The 22,749-nt window shown below is 50.8% G+C and overlaps 1 protein-coding gene across 1 annotated transcript in view; it reads left to right on the plus strand.

Moving 5' to 3' along the window:
- Nucleotides 1-3,050: 3,050 nt before the first annotated feature.
- LOC142576013 (uncharacterized) overlaps nucleotides 3,051-22,749 on the plus strand; it is an 86,573-nt gene continuing 66,874 nt past the window's right edge. The window contains exon 1 of the mRNA XM_075685890.1: nucleotides 3,051-3,337. Within this exon, the coding sequence (XP_075542005.1) occupies nucleotides 3,210-3,337 (128 nt within the window). The 5' untranslated portion in view covers nucleotides 3,051-3,209. The remainder of the gene's footprint in view (nucleotides 3,338-22,749) is intronic.

Here is a 22,749-nt window from a genome sequence, read left to right on the forward strand (position 1 = left end):
GGGCGAGTGGCTCATGTCATCAAACAACACTCGCACCATATACCCCTACCCATTCCCCCAATATCTCGTTAACTTTAAGAGTGCTTAATTATCTTGCATAAGTTATTTTTTAGAAATTGCATCCTTCCGTCCTCACCGTCAGGCGCTACCTCACAGGCGAGTACAATCTGATGCACAGAAGTATGTCTGAGCGCTCGCACTTCTTGCATAGACGAGAATTGTACAGTGAGGGACTCGAGCTTTGCGAGTTAATTTAACCTGTGCGCATGTAATCAGTGCAATTAAGGTCCTGTGCTTAGTGCGCACTGAAATATATGGATAAACTTTACGCGTATGCCTCTGTACAGCGTCTATTTAAATTTTTTTGTTTTAAACTTCCAATTCTGCAAAATCGTGACATACTGGCGTTATTTAGCCTTCGATGCCCTTATTGCGCGAATATAATGTAATAATAAAGGTAAGCGTCCCGGAGTTGGCCTCCAATATTAGTATTCGAAGGCCATAGCCAAACTTGTCTATGATCTGAATTCTAGTGCGTGTCCTGGGCCAAACATTTCAACTGAGACAATGAAAGGCATCAAATTACCCGCAGGAGGACTGACTGTCGGGCTAGCTTGTCTTGCGTTCTCGCTATGGATAACTTAGCGCAAATTAGTGGACGGTGCGCATGCCACTATACATGTTGGTGGGCGGCCTGTGAATTAATAACCAGTTGATACTAGCGTCCGTCCGTGTGTGCGCGTGCGTTTTGTGCTTTCGTCACTTGTGTTCTCAGTCTATTCCGAGCAGGTCCCTTTCTGACGATCGAACCGAGTATAAGGTTCACCTTTTCTGGTGATCCTATAGAACCGAACTATCGGTCAGTCCGATTAACGTGAATCGTCTTTACGCTTATGGAACTTCAACGTTACTACACGATGTCGTAAACGTATGAGCGGTTTTAACGCCATGGGTGAAGGAAGGCTTGACAGGACCGGCTGTAACTTTATCATATAGTGGCAGTATTCCTTTCTTTTTTCTTTCAAGATAAGCATGCAAATCGGTCAGCTCACTGATCTTGAACAAAACTTTGAGCTCCTAACTACCGAATTGGGACGGTATACAGAGCTAGGTGGTGTGATGGAACCGCGAAATTTGCAGGCGTGTGCAGGGTCAGCTGGCGCGAGACAGGTGTAATGGGATATCGCTGGGAGTGCCCCTTTTTTCCGCACTGAACATAAGTATGAGGCGTTCGCAACTGCTGATGCTGCTGCCACAACCACCACTGCCAACGGCGATGACTAAGTTGCCACCTAAACCTGGACTCTCTTCAAATATGGCGCAGTATACCTAGACTGTCCTCAATTAGCCTTCGACCACGTGCCCCATCAGAGACTCGTAATTAAATGTCGAGCCTCCGCATTGGCCCACTTATCTCATCTTGGATTACCTTCTCCCTCCCGACTGCGCTCAATGCGCAGTAATCTAACGCGTCAATTCTGCATTTGCTAACGCATTCTCGCGTGTGCTGCCATGGTCCCTGCTCGGCGCACTCTTAATCTTCGTACATGCTCTTGAGTCCGGTATCACATCAACCTGCTTTGTTTCGCGGATAACAGCGTTCTTTACCGTCGCAGATCCTCCCATAACGGCCAATTATCGCCCCAGAAAGATGCAACTAGTAATAGCTATAGAAAGCTGGTATGATTAGTGGCATATTAAGCTCAGTGCTCATACAGGTATCGTAAAAGTGCACTAGCACCACCCACCACTTGGCTTTATGCTCGATAAACCCCGAAATCGGTTAATCTATACGAGTCTGGCACGGCGTCGCACGCCGTATGCAACAAAGTAGGCTGACTTGTGGCTCGCCCTTCAGGATTAAAACCACGCGAGTAATTTTTCCGGGCACGCAGCCTGTGAGCCGCCGTTATCTGTCGCCTTTTTCTCCGTAGCCAACGTGTTAAGAGGCACGCGATACAAACTTTCTCCAATAGCGTTACTGTTTGTATACAGTGCTAAATATTCTTTCCTAAACCTTCACCAGGCGGGCGCGAAAGCAGCGGAAATGAGTTGAACGTGACGCGGCAGCTGAGAGTGATCCAAAGGATTTGGTAACGGCACCAGCCCACGGAAAGGATCTGCGCAGAATTTGGTCGAACGCGAACGCACGCTCAAAGTCGCTTTCAGCGTGAAAAAGAGTCGACCTCGTCATCCTTAGTCACGTATCCGGGAAACGTAAGAGCGCCCGCAAGTCGCAATGTGAGTGAGGAGAGGCTCTGGCACTACTGACGAGATTGCGCTGCGCTTTCAAAGTTGGATAAGGGCGGGGAAACGGTGCGGGCAGAGAAAAACACATTCGACAAGAAATTGTACTGGCGTCGTCTCGTGCTGTTATCAAAATGATAAGGCGTACCAGCTTGCCCAACTGAAAGTAAACTGTATACTCGAGGACAACTTTCTGTGACGACGAAATGGACGCTACAGGGGCGGAGCTTCTGTATACATGTGTGTGTAGCAGTGACAAGTATTCCGACAGCTTTTGATGTTGCTTTCAGATACTGAATCAGCGTATACCTTCAACGCGCGACGGTGTCGCGTTTACCCAAACGCCGAAGAAAAAGGCGGAATGAGATGTCAAATTTAACACTCAGTGTTATATTTCTTTAAGTTTGCTGTCGTAATTACGGCGTTTGTTTTCTTTCCCCCGACTAAACTAATGCGGATGATAAATTAATGTGGGACTTTTTTCCAGACGCTCTCTAACTTGTGAGTGCTTTGCCTCTAGATTTTTCTTCACTGCCACAGAAAGTTCCCCGCGACTGTATGACACTATGTTCGTTCCGAGCTCACTTCAATGTCGTCCAAAGCTCGGGAACGCTGGAACACTCAATACGATAGCTAGTTAACACAACGTAAGGCCTGCAGTGCTAGCAGCTGAGAGAAAGAAAGCGGCCCGGTCGTGCCTCCTGGGACCGCTTTACGGAATCGATTCGGGAGCCAATGCTCCCTCCTCGTGATTAGATAAAAGCTGGTCGACTCGAGCGGCGAGACGCCGATAACATTGTATAAGTGTATACGTTCTATCGAATCTCTGCGTGGAATATGCTGCCATGTCGAGTATTTGTCGTCGCTGTATAGTCTTACGGTACTCGGGCGGCGAGTGAGTCAGGCCGAGGAAGGATATTTTACCTCCCACCCACCGCTGTTACAAGACGGGGCAAACAGAAATGGCCGGGCCGAATTCAGCGGGATCCTGGAGCGTCTTTCTTGCTTGTGTAGCGACACTCAAATGCCTAGCGGCGGGCGACGGAGCTTGCGAAATAAGCGGAGGATACGACTACAAGAGGCTGTTTACGTGAGTACACTATCGAGCATCTTTCGCTTCGTGCCCTTGCAGCTGAGCAGGAAAGCCCACTGCAGATGCCGCGGAGCTGTAGCTCTTTGCAGAGCGCGAAGATCCGTAAAATAGGGTGGCGTCGTAACAAATATTGTATTAGTCTTATCGTTGCCTATACTAAAATCACTATAGGGAATTCGCAGCTGCGACCAATCAGCCGCCATGGAAAGGATTAGTAGTGCATGGATTTATCTATACTCTTCGTACTTGTGGCTTCAGGCCTTTCTCTCTTCAGGCCTTTGAGCCTCTTCGTAGTGAGCTATTTCTTACGCTTTATCTTGCTAAATCTCCGAACAGTTTTTAAACGCATGAAGGCAAAATGATTCTGTGCACCTGCGTAATAATTGCGAATCGCTGGATTTCACACCTGAAGAAGACAAGTCGATTGAGGCCAGAAGAACGAAGTTTTGGGAAACCCATGTAGTACTCCACATTTGGTGGTGTAACCACCACACTTGCAGGTTCTTTAGGTATTAGTGCCAGATATCTCTGGAAGATATCTCTGAATTTTTTGTAGGAAGCTGGTTTTTGATCCGTCATTTTATCTGTGACGGACGACCTAGCCCAATGGTTTCTGCTGTCGCCAATGCTTGTGTATGATGCGACGAGTACTTCAGAACAAACTGAGGCAGGCAGACGTATACACCGTTATGAAACCAATCTATAGGAATGCACCAGATTTTATTACGCACGACCCCAATTTCTTGCTCTTGTAAGTCATCGAATTAACTACTACTGGCATTAGGAATGAAAAGATCATGCTCGGCTTCGAAAGCGCCGCCGACGTTCGTTATAACCGGACTTATAGTTGAAAGCTGTGCAGCACGAAGTCAATAGCAGCAGTCAACAAACCCCTTCGTTGTGACTCTGCTTCGTGGCGTCTTACACGTATGTAATGGTTGGTTCAGCTGGTCTGGATTCGGGAACATAGATCACCTATATCCCTGATAATAAACCTGCTGGTCTGATATGATCGTGGAGAGACGTGTAGTACCTATCCAAAGAACCCACATGTCCCAAAAGATTTCTGATTATCCCTTGCGAACATACAGGGACCGTAGAGACAAAAAAAAGTATTTTCATGAGAAGAAAGGTCGTCTGCCTGCTAGCAAGCTAGTCTGCATTAGTTGAAGGAAAAAAAACATGAACAAGATGAATGACAATATAACGACAGAAGTAAGAAACAAAACAGATAGCGAGCAAGTGTAGTCGTAGCCTAGAATCTGCAGCCCGTACTTTTAAAAACAAAGCAATATCTTCCCGTATGTCATATGGGATGACTGGAAATTACAATTATGCAGCATAAGGACTTTTCGATAGGGGTGGGCAGGGATGCTTTCAACAAATGCTGCATAGATAGGCTTAGAATGCTGACGAAATATGTAAGGTTATCTTTGGCTGACTGCTAAACATAGGATCTCGTCGCTGTGCGCCGCGTCTCGCAGTTCACGATGACGTTTACCCTCGAAGCCCAAGAACTGAAAGGGGATAAACGTGGCACGCGACTCGTGCGAAATGGGTTTCGCCCGAGCGAAGCTTTCGTAACGAACATTTCGTGGTGACGGCTCTCGATCGGCTCTCGGATGAATCTTCGGGATGCCATAGAACTCCTGCGCAAAGCGCTCCTGCGTGCGTACTAGGAAAGATACTCAAGCGACGCTGCCTAAAGAAAGTGTGTCGAGTTGAAGTACCAAAGTCTGCGTGCGATGCTCTGGTGCCTTATCTTTAACAACACGTGGAAGCACAGCCACCGCACGAAACACACAGAGAGGCAGACCAGCACTTGTCTCCTGAGAGGGGCACTATATATACCCCCATTCGCTTGAGAAGGAAGAACGGGAGAGGAGGAAAGCGGAGCACTAACACATATCCCATCACCCACAGACTGAGGAGCAGCACTGTATACAGACGAAAGTCGAATTCGGGAGTTGAAAAGCATTCTGCGAAGATGATGATGATGATGATGATGATGATGATGATGATGGCAATGAAAAACTTTATCCGTCATTAATGAAAATTAGGGGCAACGGGATAGAGGGTGGGGGGAGGAACTACTTGGAGTAGGCATCCTCCATCCTTTCAGCCCACTCCAGGATGGCCTCCTGAAAGTAGGGCCTCGAGCTACGCAAGGCAGCCTCCCACTACTGCTCCTTATTAGATATTAATTACTTGGGGAGAGAGGGAAGGGGGTACTTAGAGCAACCCCACATGATGTGGTTTAAGTCTTCTTTGGGAGAGACGCAGAATTTGCAAGAGGGAGAAAGGTAAATTGAGGGATGAATGCGGTGGAGGAGGTAAGGGGAGGGAAAGGTGCGAGTCTGCAGCTGTCGCCACGGGACTTCACACTTGCGCGTTGAATTGGGCATGAGTGGCCAAAAGGTTAGACGGTTTAATCGGTAGTGTGTGCAGATGTCGTGGTAGGTAATAAGCCCATCTTGCGCTGTAAACGGCGCCTCCTCCGTAACGAGGTCCGACACATGTGATGCCTGAACTCGGACTGTAAATACTCGAGCACTGGCATGAGCCGCCTCGTTTCCGGCAAGGCCCGCATGCGCGGGAATCCAGATTGATGCTACAGTTTGATGGAAAGGATGGGCCAAGAGGAGGAAAGGAGCTAGCTTAGAGACCCTGCTCGCTCCGAAGTTATGTATGACCGTTTTGGAGTCGCTAACGATAAGTGATCAATTTGGGATTGTGAGAGCCAGGGCTATGGCCGCCTCCTCCGCCTCTTTCGAGAGAGAGAGAGAGAGAGAATTCGAGGAAGAGGCAGGAATGGAGGCGGCCGCTGCGTCCTGGCCGTGAAAGTTATGACTGATATTGCATAATGATTTCTGTTCCCATATTCGGCGGCATCAACATAGAGCACGTCTTTTGAGGTGGAGAACTGTTTTTGGAGAGCCTTTGCTCGCTGCCTCCTGCGCTGTTTGTGGTGCACAGGGTGCATGTATTCAGGAAGTGGGGGGGATGCAGACGTTCTCGTGTATATGGTGTGGAAAGGTGTATTTTAACTTGATGATGGGTGCCGGAGTGACAGAAAGAGTTTGTAGAATGTGTCGACCTGTTGCGGTGTTAGAAAGTCTGCTATACTGGAATGTGAGATGAGCGTCTGTGAGTTCAGTAAGTGTGTTGAAGGTGCCAGTAAGCATGAGCCTTTCAGTGGAGGTCCGTATGGGGACCCCCAGAGCGAATTTATACATCTTGCGTAAAAGAGTGTCGATGTTACCTGCGAAGAGCTTTGTTTCGGCTCGTGTGCCTACTTGAAACTCGACCTTGTTAGGGTATACACATAGGTAGTGGGGGGAGAGAAGATCGTGAAAGTACCAAAGTGTTGGACTTAGAAGCACAGAGCGGCGAGCGCTCAAATGCGGGCATAGTGAAGGCACATGCGGAAGGGTTTCACTGTAGTATCCACAAGCTGGGCACCAAGTAATCGGCGCAAGTATACTTGTCGGTGCACGCGGAGCGCCATATGACGTGTTCCGCACAGCTTTAGATTCATTTGAATTGACCGCGGAGCATCCGTCAGACAATAAGTTGCGTTTCGTAGATTTGGAGCTCTCGTTCTCAAGCAACCATGTACGTTGGGGTTATGCTCCTCGGTCTCATAAGAGCATTCTTCCCTTTTCCTCCGAGCACTCGCAGATAGTTCAGCGCGGTATTGCAAGATCTTGCATGAAGGCGGCCCTCATCAAGTCTTGTGACCACCAAGTAGACGCAAGCTTCGAATTGTACGTAGCCAGGCTGAAGCTCGCAGGTTTCCCGTTACCGCTTTTAACTAGCATCGCTGAATACCTCGCAACAAGCCTTAAAAGAAAGCATTAGGCAGCTGCTCAATCTGAGAATCATTCACGGCAAATGGTTGCGATTACCCCTTTGTGCACCACGTTGCGCATAATCCCAAAAAGGTTGTCAGCAGGGCAGGCATTAGGTTGCTGCTCACTACCAGAAATAAGTTAGGTAGCCTGTGCCACCAAGTCAATCGGGTGATCGAGAACAACAAAAAAGTTGTAAAACGCAGCCCACCTAGGCAGAGGTTTGTTGTTGACTGTTTTGACTGTGTGCTTTATAAGATTCCTCTTTCATGCAAGCGTTTCTATATCGGTCAAACGGGGCGGTGCATCAATGACCGCAAGAACACTCAAACAAGTTTCAAAAACAAGCTAGAGGTAGTTAATTACACTGCGTTGCAATGAATGCAGCTGCAAGCCATGTTTTAAAGATCTGACCTATTTATGAAAATACCGCCTTATTTCCGAAGCCTTTCACATTCATAATTGCGGCGAAGCAGGAGGTATTCAGAGACCTGGAGTGGGAAGAATTGGGGATAAAAGTTGATGGAGAATACCTTAGCAACTTGCGATTCGCTGATGATATTGCCTTGCTTAGTAACTCAGAAGACCAATTGCAATGCATGCTCACTGACCTGGAGAGGCAAAGCAGAAGGGTGGGTCTGAAAATTAATCTGCAGAAAACTAAAGTAATGTTTAACAGTCTCGGAAGAGAACAGCAGTTTACGATAGGTAGCGAGGCACTGGATGTGGTAAGGGAATACATCTTAGGGCAGGTAGTGACCACGGATCCGGATCATGAGACTGAAATAACCAGAAGAATGGGCTGGGGTGCGTTTGGCAGGCATTCTCAAATTATGAACAGCAGGTTGCCACTATCCCTCAAGAGGAAAGTGTATAACAGCTGTGTGTTACCAGTACTCGCATATGGGGCAGAAACCTGGAGGCTTACGAAAAGGGTTCTGCTGAAATTGAGGACGACGCAACGAGCTATGGAAAGAAGAATGATGGGTGTAACGTTAAGGGATAAGAAAAGAGCAGATTGGGTGAGGGAACAAACGCGGGTAAATGACATCTTAGTTGCAATCAACAAAAAGAAATGGGGGGGGGGGGGAGGGCGCATGGGCCGGACATGTAATGAGGAGGGAAGATAACCGATGGTCATTAAGGGTTACGGACTGGATTCCAAGGGAAGGGAAGCGTAGCAGGGGGCGGCAGAAAGTTAGGTGGGCGGATGACATTAAGACGTTTGCAGGGACAACACGGCCACAATTAGTACATGACCGGGGTAGTTGGAGAAGTATGGGAGAGGCCTTTGCCCTGCAGTGGGCGTAACTAGGCTGATGATGATGATGATGATAATGATGATGATGATGATGATGCTGATGATGATGCTGATGATGATGATGATGACGATGACGATGATGTGTAAGCCACCCTCCATTTTTCTCCTTCCACAGCAGATAGCCTTCCTGTATCATTGATTGCAATTTATTGTCCCTGCGCAGGCTGAATTTCTCTTGCATTTGTGCTTTGAGATAGCGGTAGAGTATATATATGCTGACTGAAATAATAGACACTTGGTTGTTAGTCAGCGCTGTGGCCCGTGTCCCTCTTCGTCCGTGTCTTTGTCCTGTTGTTAGCGCTGTTTACTTCTCGTAATCATGAGCCAACCAGCCCAAATGCGTACTCTTCTGATTGTAGGTCTTGCGAGTTTGGTGAACGGAACGTGAAAATAAATTACAATATATAAAAAGTTATTCTCTTAATGCGTTTTTCTCTTGAACGAAATTTTGACACGCCAAACGGCTGTACCGAAGGAGGTACCGCGTTCGGTATCACACCATGGCATAACGAAACAGGTTTAAACGTTTCTTTTTTTCGACCGAGTAACACGATATTGGTTGTTACGTCATTGCAATCGCCCTCAACACATCGTCATCGCCGTCTTGTTGCTGTCGTCTCACACGTACGTCGCGTCACGCACACACAATTGCAGGTCTTAAGACCGACGCCTTTGTGCACGCGGTAACACTTGGCAGAAGCCCGAACGATGATGGATAGCTATAGATACCTGTACAATGGTTCGCATAATTCCAATTGCCACAGTGCATAGGATCTTAAACTTTTTTTATATGAGTATTTCAGTAAAGCAAAGCGACATCGAAGTGCGAAGCACTGCCGCATTCATATATTTTTTTCTTTAGTGACGCTCTGAAATCCGCCTATAGCCGGAACAAAGATACGAGCATCTTGGCTGTTATTTCTGCAATACTCTTTCAGCAGCAACTGCCAACTTCGCGATGTAAGCATACACATATAGCGACCGGCACTCTCAGCGGACTATTGCGCATTGAACAAGCGGCATACGCAGAAGCACACTTGTCTCCTTGAGAGAAGGCGACTTTCGTAGCGACTGGCGTCGACATCGTGCGAGCATGTGGATGTATACCTTCAATAACATTAGGGAAATTAACACATTACAAAATGCTATATCACGGTATATTCTCGTCCAACAGCGAGCTCCTATGGCCGGAGGACAGGCGTGAAGGTAGTTTCTGCGCATTTGCAAGTCACTGTGTATGAAGGCACTAGGCACGTGATGTCGGAAAGAGGTAAAAGAGTGTTTGAATGTTTTGACAGAGCTGACAATAGGTACAGACACGGCATTTTGCGGAGGCTAGGGTTCGCGCGTGGTCACTGCAAGCCGGGCTATGTTAGAACAACAAGCGAACGTTTTTTTTTAACGTTCAGTGCTTCCGCAGACCAGACCGAAGAATACTCTGATGGTGCAGATTGGCAGTAGGTGCAGCTATTTGAATCCGTGTCCCGCTAATTATTATGCGTAAGCAGCCGCTATCCTTCAGACAGCACGCTGTAAAACTGAAGAGATGTGCTCACACTCAATGGAAAACACACACACGCACAAAAGAAACAGAGGAATTTTCGCAGAGTGCAGAAAGTTATAATATCCAAGATCAAATACCGCATCAATCAAGCGATCGCAAATACAAGCGCGCTATCAGCGGAGCTGACCATGGCGGTCGATCAGCAGTTCATCTAGGCGCGCACCAATCTAATCCTGCCGCAATGCCGCCCAATTATCGTAACCCACCGGCTCATTGGTTATGGTGTTCAGCTGCTGACTGCGAGGTCGCGGATCCCGGCCGCGGCGGCCGCATTTAGAGAGGACGCTACCAGCGCGCGTAGCGAGCGGACGCATGGGACATCGGCTCCGGCGATTTTCGACCGTGGCGGCGGCCCAACGCGTTTGATCCCGACAATTTTGGACTTGACAGGACCAGCAGGTCAGCCGGCACGCAGGGAGACCACTCCCAATCCGGTGGGCCGATTTGTTGACCTTTTTAAGCGTTTTTCCTCCCATCCGCCATAGCGCCGCGACGCAGCCTCAAGGCTGAACGCCGGCGTTCGGCGGCGGGGAGGCCGCTCCAAGCCAACATGGCAAGCGCAAACCAGCAACGCGGCTACGACCCGGAAGGCATGGCATGGACAACTGTGCCGCAGACCAGTCGGGACCAAGCCTGCAACGCTAATGTGATCCGGGCCTTTGAAACAAGAGCCCAGAAACTCCAAGCCTGCGCACAAGGGAAGGCCACGTCAGCTCACGGAGGCCACCATGCGCAACCCGACAAGGCATCCGATGAGCGCGCAGCCGGAGGCCCAAGGCAAGTCAAAGCTGCATGGAAACCCAAGTTTCTCTGCAGATTTAGACCAGACGATGTGGTGCTAATCATCAAACCATTAACGGCGACAAGCTTGAAGAACTTACAACACGGTGAGCTAGGCCTAGCCCTACGACAGCGAGTCGGGGAGGCCGAAGCGGACAACTTTTACTTCACAATATCCCCGGACCAAAACCTGATCATCGTGGGCACGTCGAGCATCCACGCGGCAGACAAACTGGTCGGGGACTTTGCGATAAAAATCCAAGAAGGAGCAGACCTCCATTTGCACGGGCACGTAAAACAGAGCGAAGACAACGTGATTCACGGAGTCATCACAGTGGCCAATCTGGAAACCACCGAGTCCCTGCGAGGGAAGGTGAAAAGCTTTCACGGAGAAAGCACCATCCTGGAGATCCGAAAGTTCGGAACTTCTAACAAAGCCAGAATCACCTTCGAAGGCAAGTACAAGCCCAGAGCTGTACTGTACAACGCGCAAGTCATACCGGTAGCAAGGTACCGCCGCACCATACCAGCGTGTAACTTGTGCGGCACGGTGGGGCATAGGCCAGATACCTGCCCGACACCGAGACAAGAAAACTGCGGACTCTGCGGAACGCTAGCCCCGTTTGTGGAGGGGGTGCGGTCCCCTCACCTGTGCAACCCAAAATGTGCGGTGTGTGGCGGCGAACACGCCACGAACTCCAGAGACTGCACGGCGAAATTTCGCACGAACGCGCAGCAACAACCCAGCAATCAGGAGAAAAGGAGGAGGAAAAAGAAGAAAAAAAACAAGAAGACGAAGAAGGGAGGAAGCGGGAATCGCCCGCCCCCTCCACCTAGCAGGGAGTCGACTTCTGATCAACCCAAGCAAAAGAAGACCTGGGCCAGCATAGTCCAGAACGGGATGCGGCAGGTGAGTGGGACCGCCTCTCCTCCTCCTCCTCCCAAACCTTCCTCTCCACCCACACCCAACCCAGTAGAAACAGAGTTACGAAACCAGATAGCAGCCCTAAAAGCGCAGATCGCGGTGCTAACGAGCAAACTAGAAAGTGCGCTAGCTAAACCCCAGCCACCTCAGCAAGAGGAGACGATGGAAAGCGACACAGAACCTAGTCTTGAAAATAAACTAGAAGCTATGATGCGAAGGGTCCAAGAATCCATTCCCACCATAGTCTCACAACAGATAGCGAAAGCGATGACGGTTCGCAAATACGCTAACACGAGGAGACTCCAGACTCCCCGAGCCTACAGGATGCGTAGGGTGATAAGCGAGGACGAGGAGGAAGACCACCAGGAGCAATTTCCCCTCCAGAATAACAACAATCTCCAGATACAACATGGCGAGACAAACTAAAAAGAGTCCCATAACATTAACGCAGTGGAATAGTCGAGGCTTGAAATCGAGGACTAAGAGAGCGGATCTTAGGATGCACCTGTCTACGTACGAGCATACTCCGGCAGTAGTGGCCGTACAGGAACCTGGCGGGAACGTGAGCCTCACAAACTACAAAACGTTCCAACTCGACCCCCTAACGTGCATCTTTGTGCACAAAAACTACACTGCAAATTTGGTAGATCTAGAATTACAAACCAGCTTTTCGCACGTGATGGTGACTCTTCTGCCACTGAAAAAGGAGGATTCGCCGCTACACATCCTGAACGTGTACTGCCCACCTAAAGCAAAAAACGTAACCTTCTCCACACTCCTGAGCAGAGCTATCAGGGAAGCAGGACGAGACCCGTTACTAGTAATGGGAGATTTCAACGCGCAGAGTCCCTCATGGGGCTATCATCGAGAGGACATACGAGGAAGGAAGCTAGCGGAGGCGGCGTCCACGTTAGGTCTAACCCTACACACTGACCCGGCGTGCCCCACGCGGATAGGGAACTCGGTGCAGAGGGACACGTGTCCCGACTTAACCTTCACGAAAAACGCGAGGCGAGTGGAGTGGACGAATACGGAGGAAACTCTCGGTAGTGACCACTGCCTGATCACCATAACGATCCGTACGGAACCCCTTACCAGGCCTACGGGGCACACTATGCTGCCGGACTGGACGAAATTTAGAAAGGAATACGAGGTAAGCTCCATCCAGGAGCAGGGATATCAAGCCTGGACAAAACAGCTGCTGATCAACCTGCGTTCGACGGAAACGCAGGTAAAGCTCTCAGAGGCGGTGACGGACGTGGACACCCACCTCCTCCACCTCTGGGCAGCCAGACGCAGCATGGTCAAAAGATGGCGTAGACAGAAGCATAACCGAAAGCTAAGAGCTCGGATCGCGGCAATCACTAAAGAAGCGGCGGAGTACGCGGCGCAACTCGCGGACGCGAACTGGGTAGATAGGTGCAACGCGGCCGCTGGGCAGATGTCTAGCAAGAACAAATGGCGCCTCTTCCGGGCACTCATAGATCCCAACCAGACGCGCACCGAGACGCACAAGCACCTGCAGAGAGCGGTACATGCATTTCAAGGAAATACGGCCCGGCTTGCACTGAAGCTTCGGGACCAGTACCTGACCACAACCCAAGATCCAAGGGGAGACGCTTACAGATACAATGGAGCCCAAAATGCTGAGCTGGACGAACCTTTCAAAATATACGAACTCAAGGCCGCTCTAGCGAGGATGAAACGCGGGACCGCGCCAGGAAGGGACGGGATCTCGGTAAAACTCCTAGCCAATCTGCCGGACCGCACATACCAATCCCTGCTAGAACACTTTAATTCGATTTGGGTGGGCGAAGCTCCATTTCCCACGGAGTGGAAGACGGCGCTGATAACTTTCATCCCCAAGGCGGGCAAGGCCATAGATACGGATAACCTAAGACCTATTTCTCTCACCTCGTGCGTGGGCAAACTGATGGAAGCTATGGTCAGAGACAGACTATCTGAGTACCTAGAAAACAAGCGAGTCTTCGCCGACTCGATGTACGGCTTCAGGCCAAATAAATCGGCTCAGGACATCCTGCTGCAGCTCAGCAGGGAGGTACTAAACCCGATCGAACATCCGAACGGGGATAAGATAGTGCTGGCCCTAGATCTGAAGGGAGCCTTCGATAATGTGACACACGAGGCGATCCTCACACACCTATCAGAGACGGGATGCGGCAGGAACGCTTTCGAGTATATAAAACGCTTCCTCACGGACAGACAGGCCTACGTGAAGATCCAGAACGCGGAACACGGCCCCTTTCTATTAGGCACGAGAGGGACGCCACAGGGAGCGGTGCTATCCCCCTTGCTTTTCAACTTGGCAATGAAGAACCTGCCGGTCCACTTGGAGAAAGTCCCGGGTGTGCAACACGCGCTGTACGCGGACGACATCTCCATTTGGGCCACGCAGGGCTCTCTCGGTGAAATGGAGGCCAGCCTGCAGGAGGCGGCCACCGCGGCGAACGAGTACGCGAAAAGATGTGGCCTTCATTGCTCCCCTCAAAAATCCGAATTCGTGCACATTCGCCCCAACAAAAAATGCACAAACAAGATAGAATTGAGACTTGGATCGGAACCGATACCCGAAAGAAAAGAAATTAGAGTCCTAGGTCTTTTCATCCACCAGCGTCGGCTGGCGACGACCACGCTCGACAAACTAAAGAAGGTGGGAGATCAGGTGGGCCGAATGGTCCGCAGAGTCTCGAACAAGAAAGGGGGACTGCGAAGCAAAGACGCCTTGCGGCTGGCCAATGCCTTTGTAACAAGCAGAATCCTGTACTCGACCCCCTATCTCCGCCTGAACAAACACGACCAGAACATCATCGAGGTGATAATACGCAAAATGGCGAAGAAGGCCCTCGACCTCCCGATAACCACGTCTAACCTGAGACTCCAAGGTCTGGGTATGACGAACTCCTTCGATGAACTTAGAGAAGCCCACCTCACAGGTCAATACACGCGATTATCGCAGACGCCGTCAGGACGCCGCCTTTTGGCCCGTCTGCACATAGAACACACGACTCTCACCGAGGAGAGAGTAAGACTCTCTCAGGAATGGCGTTACGCCCTGCACGTAAGACCACTCCCAATTAAGATGTCCAGGGACGACCACGAGGGTAGACGCAGGGCCAGGGCAGAGGCCTTAGCTCACCACTACGGAAGGAAACCCGGGGTATACTATGTGGACGCATCCGGCCCGCACCATGGCGGGTGGTACACGGCGGCAGTGATCCACGAGTCCAAAACGGTGAACGGGCTCACCTTCAAAGCCCGAAGCGTCACTCAAGCAGAGGAAGTCGCCATCGCTTTAGCGGCAACACACTCCGATTCCAAGACAATCATAACCGACTCGCGAGGGGCGTGTCGGAACGTCCAACAGGGCTGGGTCCCGTACCTGGCCTACCGGCTACTGCAAAATAGCTCGTACGTAGGAGGTCCATCCCACCGCTTCATAGTCTGGGCTCCGGCCCACTCGGGGCTAGGAGGAAACGAGGCAGCAGATGCAGCCGCCCGCGCGCTCTCTAACCGGGCAACCTCGTCCCCCGCCTCCTCTGAAGAAGTAGCGGAAGCCACGCCGACCTACACTTACAAGGAAATAACACAATTATACAAAGATAGACATAAACTTTACCCCCACCCGTGTAAAGGATTAACGAGAGCGGAGGAACGCCTGTTCCTCCGCCTTGTCACGAACGCCATGATGTGCCCGGCCTCGCTAACGCACTTTGACCCTGCCTTTTCCGGGGAGTGCCCGCACTGTGGGGAGAGGTCCTCGGACCTCTACCACATGGTGTGGGCGTGCCCCTCCAACCCTGCTTTTACTCCACACCCAAACCCCACCCGGGAGGACTGGGAGGCGACCCTACTCGCCTGTTGCGACCTGAAAGCCCAAAAGGCGATGGTCGAACGAGCTATGGCGGCAGCGGAAGCCACTGGGGTCCCGTACTAGGGACTCCACCTAGTGTTTGTGAGGGGAAGGGCACTAAGCCTGACTCCAGAGCACCCTCCATGTAACTCCCTCTTTTCAGAGGAAATAAACGTTTTTACCACCACCACCGCATTTAGAGGTGGACGGAACGCAAGGCGTTTTGTGTACCGAACAATTTGGACGCACAATAAAGAACGCCAATTGCGCTCGTAGTTCACCTGGAGCCTTTCCACTTCTGTTTCCTGCCAAAGCTGAGTGTTGCCCGCTTTTAGAGTTTAAACTCAAGAAATCAATCGAAATCGCCAGAAACAATGCGGCGTCCCCTGTGATAAGCCCACTCGAGTATATTCCGGTGTACTCCTCCAGTTGTGTCTGAGAGGACGCCGCCGCGGCATTTGAGAACGAATCGAATAGGAATCGAATAGTGTCGAAGCGAATCGAATGGAATGGAATATATTCCGAATAGTCTTCGAATAATGAACAGCGTTTTCGCCATAAATGTAAAACTATTTTCGCGTCCTATCATATACTCACAGCGTTAACAAGCTTCTGCCATTACACTCCGCAGCATGAAGCGTTGTTTATTAAAAGCACGCTGTTCAAAATGCGGGCAGAACCCATCTACGATGACTATACCGTAGTACGCGAACGGCCGAAACGCATCACATATGAGGCCGTGCCGGGCTCCTCTATTCTCTGTCCAGCTTCCCTCTGGTTTATTGAGCCTCTTCATTGAAGAGCGGTACAAACGCAGTGGCGTGCCCATTGCAAAGTTCTTCCCTCAAAACTAAAAAAAAGAAAGTAAAAGAAAAGTAAGGGTATGCCCGTACTGCCAGTAAAGTAAACCGGGCATTAAATCCAATTATAAAATAAGAACACGGATCTTCAATCGAAAACGCAATAAAATTGGGAGAAATGAGTCAATTAAATAGAACAAAGAACAAATTCGCAGGCTAAATCAATATAGGATATCAGGTTTTGATAACAAGATTGTAAAAATAAAGGCCTAATAATGAAAGGTGATAAAGTTACGAAGTATCAGGCTCCGATAGTACTTGTAAGCGATTTAAGATGTAATAAGCGGCAGTGATCCGCTGGCAGCGCAGTGCTGCGTACTTATTGCTCTAAATTACGGAGTGCAGTCGATTCCAATACAAGGAACACGAGGTCCGATCCAAGGCAGGGTGACCGCATGGAGTCTCAAATGTAAGGCGTTCGGCGGTCATGATTCTGCGTGCTGAATACAAAGTCTGCTCGTTGACGCATAGCAAAACCTTAAAACGTAAATGTTGAGTGGATTCAAAATTAAATTAATACACAGAGTGCAGGGAAAGAGGAAGAAAAGTAAAAAAAGTAATGAAAGAGAAAATGAGACTGTGAGAATGAGGCACGCAGTTAAAGTCATTTGGCACGGGGCAGTCACCACCATTGTCGGCTTATGCTGTGCAAATGCTCAGTAACAGGCATGCAAAAAAAAAAAGCATTCCGAGAAAAGGTGAAACATGGCAATGTGAGGTAACCAGCTCTGTATTTCGCGAACACTTCTGGCACTTCTGACCAAATTAGGCTCGTGTCTTTGCCCTCCCGCAGCCAATACGCGCCGGCGTTTTTGCGCGATCTTATGGAATGGGCACTTTCCCGAAGCGCCCCATGAGTGCATGCGGATGAGGCAGTCGTGTCTCCGAGTTCATTCCCCACCACGTCCCTACGTACGTACGGCTGCATAAAAGATTTTCTGCCAAACCGAACGGCGACCATCGGGATAGGGGATGAGAAGTCGGACCCTGTCGAGCTCGGCGATAGGGGCACCCCTCAGGCATCGGTATCGCCACCCCTGCTCTTCAATCTGGCCCTCCTGCCCCTGCCCGATCTACTCAAGCAAACCGAAGGCGTGGACCACGCGTTCTACGTCGACGATATTACGGTGTGGACGGCCCGAGCCGGATCCGATGCCTGGATGGAGGAAGTCTTGCAGCGGGCGGCAACGACCGTGCACGAGTACGCAAAGTCGTGCGGACTGAGCTGCGCTCCCCGGAAATCGGAGCTGCTCATGATCCAACCGGGAAAATCCAAGAAGCAGCTGCCGCCGAACGTGATTATCACCATCGCCGGAACGACCATCAAGCCAACACAACGGATTAGGATTCTCGGCCTACTACTTCAGAGCGACGCGAAGGCACACGCCGCCATCGCAAAGATCAAGATTACAACCGAACAGATACTTGGTATGATTCGGAGGGTATCTAACAGAAACCGAGGCCTTAAAGAGGACGATGCCATGCGTCTGGTACGCGCGTTCGTCGTGTCGCGGGTTACCTACTCCGCCCCGTATCTCCAGCTGACGGAGGCGAATAGAGACACCCTAAACACGATGCTTCGTAAGGCAACGAAACAAGCACTGGGCATGCCCATATACTCGTCCACGCAAGAACTGCTAGACATGGGCGACCACAACACGGTGGAGGAGCTCATCGAAAGCCACCTCTCTAATCAGAGAATCCGGCTCAGTCACACGGAACACGGACGAGCCGTCCTACACAAGATAGGATAGCAGATCGAGCCAGTACCCATCAAGACGGCCCTTCCGGAATACTGGAAGACGACCATTCAGACCAAACCCCTTCCCCGGAACATGACGCCGGGCAAGGACGACGAGAGGTGTACCGCGCGAGCCAAAGCCATAGTCCGGAAGCTGGAAGAGAACCCCAGGGTCCTCTACGCGGACGCCTCGCTCCGAAAACACAGTGACCGCGCAGCGGTGGTGCTTACGTCAAAAGACAGGCTGATCGTCAGCGCGTCCCTGAAGACAACAGACCCCGCAGTTTCCGAAGAAGCGGCCGCGGCCCTCGCACTCGCACAGCCGAGCGTGGACACGGTGGTCACTGACTCAAAGACAGCCTACCGATGCTTCTGCAGAGGGGTAATCTCCTCCGCGGCCCGAGCCATTCTATCCAAGCGCAAGCCTCCGGGAAGAGCCATAGAGCTCGTGTGAGTCCCGGCTCACTCGCAGGTAGCGGGCAACACCATCGCCGACTACCATGCCGGAGAAATGTCAATCCGAGCTGAGCACGAGCCGGAAGAGCTACCGGAACCGGTTACCAGCTTTCGGGACATTACCCGGATGTACCGAGAGGAAAGGAGCACACTGCCAGAACCGCACCCCAAACTCATCACGCAACAACAGACGATCCTGCGTCGAGCGCAGGCGAGATCTCTTGCGCATTCCGTACTGATGAACCGCATATACCCTGCGCAATACAATATGCTCTGTCCTTTTTGCAGAAGAGAAAAGGGCACCCTGCCGCACGTCTTGGCAGAGTGCACAGAACTCAAGACCCCCCCTCCTCCCCTTTCCACCAACACCCCCAATCCCCAACCCCTTGAGCGATGGGAAACCTTGTTATCCAGCCACGCCCTACCGATTCAGCTCGCAATGACGGACAGGGGCCAGGAGCTGCTGGGAACATATGGGTCCCGTAACTAGGCAACCACCCCGTCTGGTGCCTGCGTGCACCACCGATTTATTTCGGGCCCAGTAAATGTTGCATCATCATCATCATTCCTGTGCCCCGGAACGTGGCACAGGCTGACACGTGTCGCCCCTTAAAAGCCTGTAAGCGGCAGGGTGTCTACCAACCGCGAAAACCGGGAAAAACCGGGAATTCTATAGGGGTTCTGAGTAGTCTGGAAATACTCAGGGAAAACTCAGGGAATTTGTGCTTCCGTCAGGGAAAATTAGCTGCGATTCTATTGAAAGGGCACGAAAGTCGTGGTAATGCTGGCTCGAGTAACAGAGAGGAGTCACAACGAATCGTCTTTGACGCCGTGTCGGCGGCTAGATGACTTGCCAGTGTGCAGCCAACGACCGACTTTTCGGATGCCTGATAACTGGGACGGCTTCGCGGCGCCACTCCGTACCCCATATGTGAGTGTACAAGAACGTCCTTGAAAACGTATATGAAATTTCGGACGCAAGTTACCCTTCGCCGTCCGATATTGCGGACTTTTTGTCGCAACCGCAGGCCCGGAACGGCGTTAATCAAAGCCACCACCGCTGCCGTTTTTATTACCGCGCCGCCTCCAACCGGCGCTCTCGCAAGCAGATCCGCAGGCCGCCGTAGCCACCACTGCGGCAACGCTAGGCCTAGCTGCTTCGACGTTCCCTATTAAGCTACTTGCCATAGGGCACGTGTTTTTCATTGAAAGAATTTGCCGCTGTCAGCAATGGCATCGACTACCACTTTGTGTTCCTTGCGATTGGCTTCGAAGGTCGAAAAGCACGGAGCCTTACACAATGCCGGTTCTCGAAAGCCAGCTTCGCCTCAGTTTAGCATTGTTACGCTGTGAAGCACACGTAAAAGTATTGCGGTGAAGCATAAAAAGCGCGGGAAGGGCCAATTGTCACGGCAAACAGTATGTATTTCTTAATTATACGTGCGTGCACCCGCCATCTCCTCTCATAGTACGAGCATCGATATGCCTAATAACTGTACTGGCAGGACTTCAGAGCTTGTGCCTGTGGCGATTTGAGCCCTTAAACGCAGTAAAAGACACGCATTCATTTCTTTCGAACTGCCCGATTTTTCGGGCGTTTTCGCGGCCCTTTGGGAGTCCGAAAAATCGGGCTTGTAACTGCACAACTGACCAAGAGGATGCTTCAAATGGTCTGTGGGGCTGACGCGCGGCGGAAGGAGGACGAGAACACAAGAGCCTACGCACTGAGGAATGAACGGGAAAGGAAGCGTGTCGCTGCTTCTTTGAAGAAGCTTGAGCTCAAAATACGAAGCGTTGGCTGACGCCGAGATGCAGGTGTGCCTCATCCAAACCAAAATAAATTCTGTAAAGCAGTGAAACGCAACACTGAGGCGTTGTTCGCGGGCTGAGAGTATGTCAGGGCAATTGAGGTTGACTTACCAGCTGCTGCGAGAGAATCTCACGTGTGACAAAGTTCGGGCCTCATACCTATGAGCGTGCTATCAGTTGATAGAAACAGCTCATATTCGAAAACATTTGTTTCTGCATGCATATCCTTTTTTTATGCGTATTTGAGAATGCTCGACTGTATTTGCAATGGGTGTTAGAATTTGTTTTTCGATGATATCGTATTCGCTGTGCATTTTACTAACCGCCCCCTTCTGTTTTGTTTTGGAAGAAAATAAACGCTGCTCTTTAGTATTCAAGCTGGATTAAGTCGTTCTTTTTATATTTTATGATGCTTGCTAGAGAGTGCCAGCATCGGGCGACATAGTGCCAGCCCGCCTTGCGACATTGTGTCCGGCCCGTCTGGCCATAAAAGAAAGTTCTAGGTCATTCAAGGTATTTCGCAAAGATACTCATGAAACACTTCGAAACCTCAGGGAACTTGGAAATGTCAACTTGGTAGACAACCGCGAACGCTTAATGGACTGCATGCGTGTCAGTGTCACGAAGGTGCGATAAGGACACCAACAACGACAAGCAGTCTGTGTGCCGGCACACGGTGACTGCGCGGTGCATAATTTCTATATAACAAAGCACCTCAGTGGAAGCAACCACCTCAGCGCTATAAGAATGCACTAGTGGCATTCATCGCTTTATGCTTTCTGACGCAAATCAACCGACCGATTTGCGATTTGCGATTTTGCGACTTTGCGATTTGCCACTGTGTTGGCTGCCAGGTTAGGTACCGGATCTTGAGGGAGCAATCCTATTATGCACCCGGCGTGGTTAATGTCCATGCGTACGCCCTGTGCTGAGCACCAGTTGCAGCCCAAAATTAAGGGTGCGCAGAGGTTTTGCACCACAATGAATGGAGCACTTACACTTTTTTCTGAAAGCAGTCACAGTCAGCGAGGATTCTCATAGAAATGGTAGACGAGTTCCGTAAGCCAGGAGGAGGCCGGCTGGTGCAACCGTAGCCGTTTTCAGATGGCACTGAATGGGGAGCAAATTCGGTGTGATGAAATTAAAAGCTGCACCGGTGTCTACTAGGGCTGCAGTATTTTCCGCGGTGGTTCACCTAGCTGGACTTGCAACCTGGGCATACCTGTGAACGGACGAAGTAGCAGGAGAAGGACTTGACGACTTACACGGGGTCCTGCCCTCGGTGGCCCGGGGTGAAGTTTTCCGACGAAAGGGTACGACGCACACAGTCTCGACTGTAATGACCGATCTCGTTGCATTGGTAGCAGCGCTTGGTTGGAGAGCGCTGAAGGTATGTGTCAGAGCGACTGACTTGGCTTGCTGACGCTTGTTGACTTGCACAAGGGCTGGGGAGGGGCATTGCAGCGGAGCGTTCCACAATGAGAGCCTCCAAAGCAAGAAGCTAAGGCAGCGTGAACTGTAGACGGGCGAGCGAGGCGGCCGAAGCGTTGAACGTTGAGCTCAGTGTTGGCGCCGATGAAGGCTTTGGTAGCGATGAGGTCGGCGATGGAGTTCGGACAACCAGCCAGGGCTTTCCACGACAGGCGCTCGAGCTGAGCAACGAGATCTTGCAGGCTGTAGTGGCCATGTTGCACGTGTTTTAATTCTGTAAGATGTAAGTGCCGATTATGGGCATCACCATAGCGGAGCTCGCGTGCCGAGACGAGACTTATGTAGTTGTAGCTGTAGGATGCGGGCAGGAACTCCAGAAATTCAACGGCAGCAGATCGAAGCTGAACCACGAGGATTTGAGCATTGTGGTGAGGTGACCAGGAGTGGAGAGCAGCGACAGACTCAAACTGCATACGAAAAGCAGAACATGACGTGGTACTGTCAAAGGTAGGTGCACTTGGGAAGGATCCCTGACACTGCTGCGTGACGGGATTGGGAAAGGGAGATTGAGGTGCCGAGAGAGGTGGACACGACGACACGAGGCTCGAAACACGTGTGCTGACGTTGGCGATGCGACTCTCCGCGGAAGACATACGCTGTACTGAACAGTTCTCAACGGAGAGCAGTCGCTGGTCAAGGCGTGCTTCAAAAGAGTCTAGGAGAGCCGCTAAGTCGGGCGCAGGCTGACGGCCAATGGAATCCGAATCGGCAGGGTGAATATTTGGAGGTATCGTACCAGA

This window comes from Dermacentor variabilis, chromosome 3, assembly GCF_050947875.1.
Source record: "Dermacentor variabilis isolate Ectoservices chromosome 3, ASM5094787v1, whole genome shotgun sequence".
Taxonomy (NCBI): Eukaryota; Metazoa; Arthropoda; class Arachnida; order Ixodida; family Ixodidae; genus Dermacentor; species Dermacentor variabilis.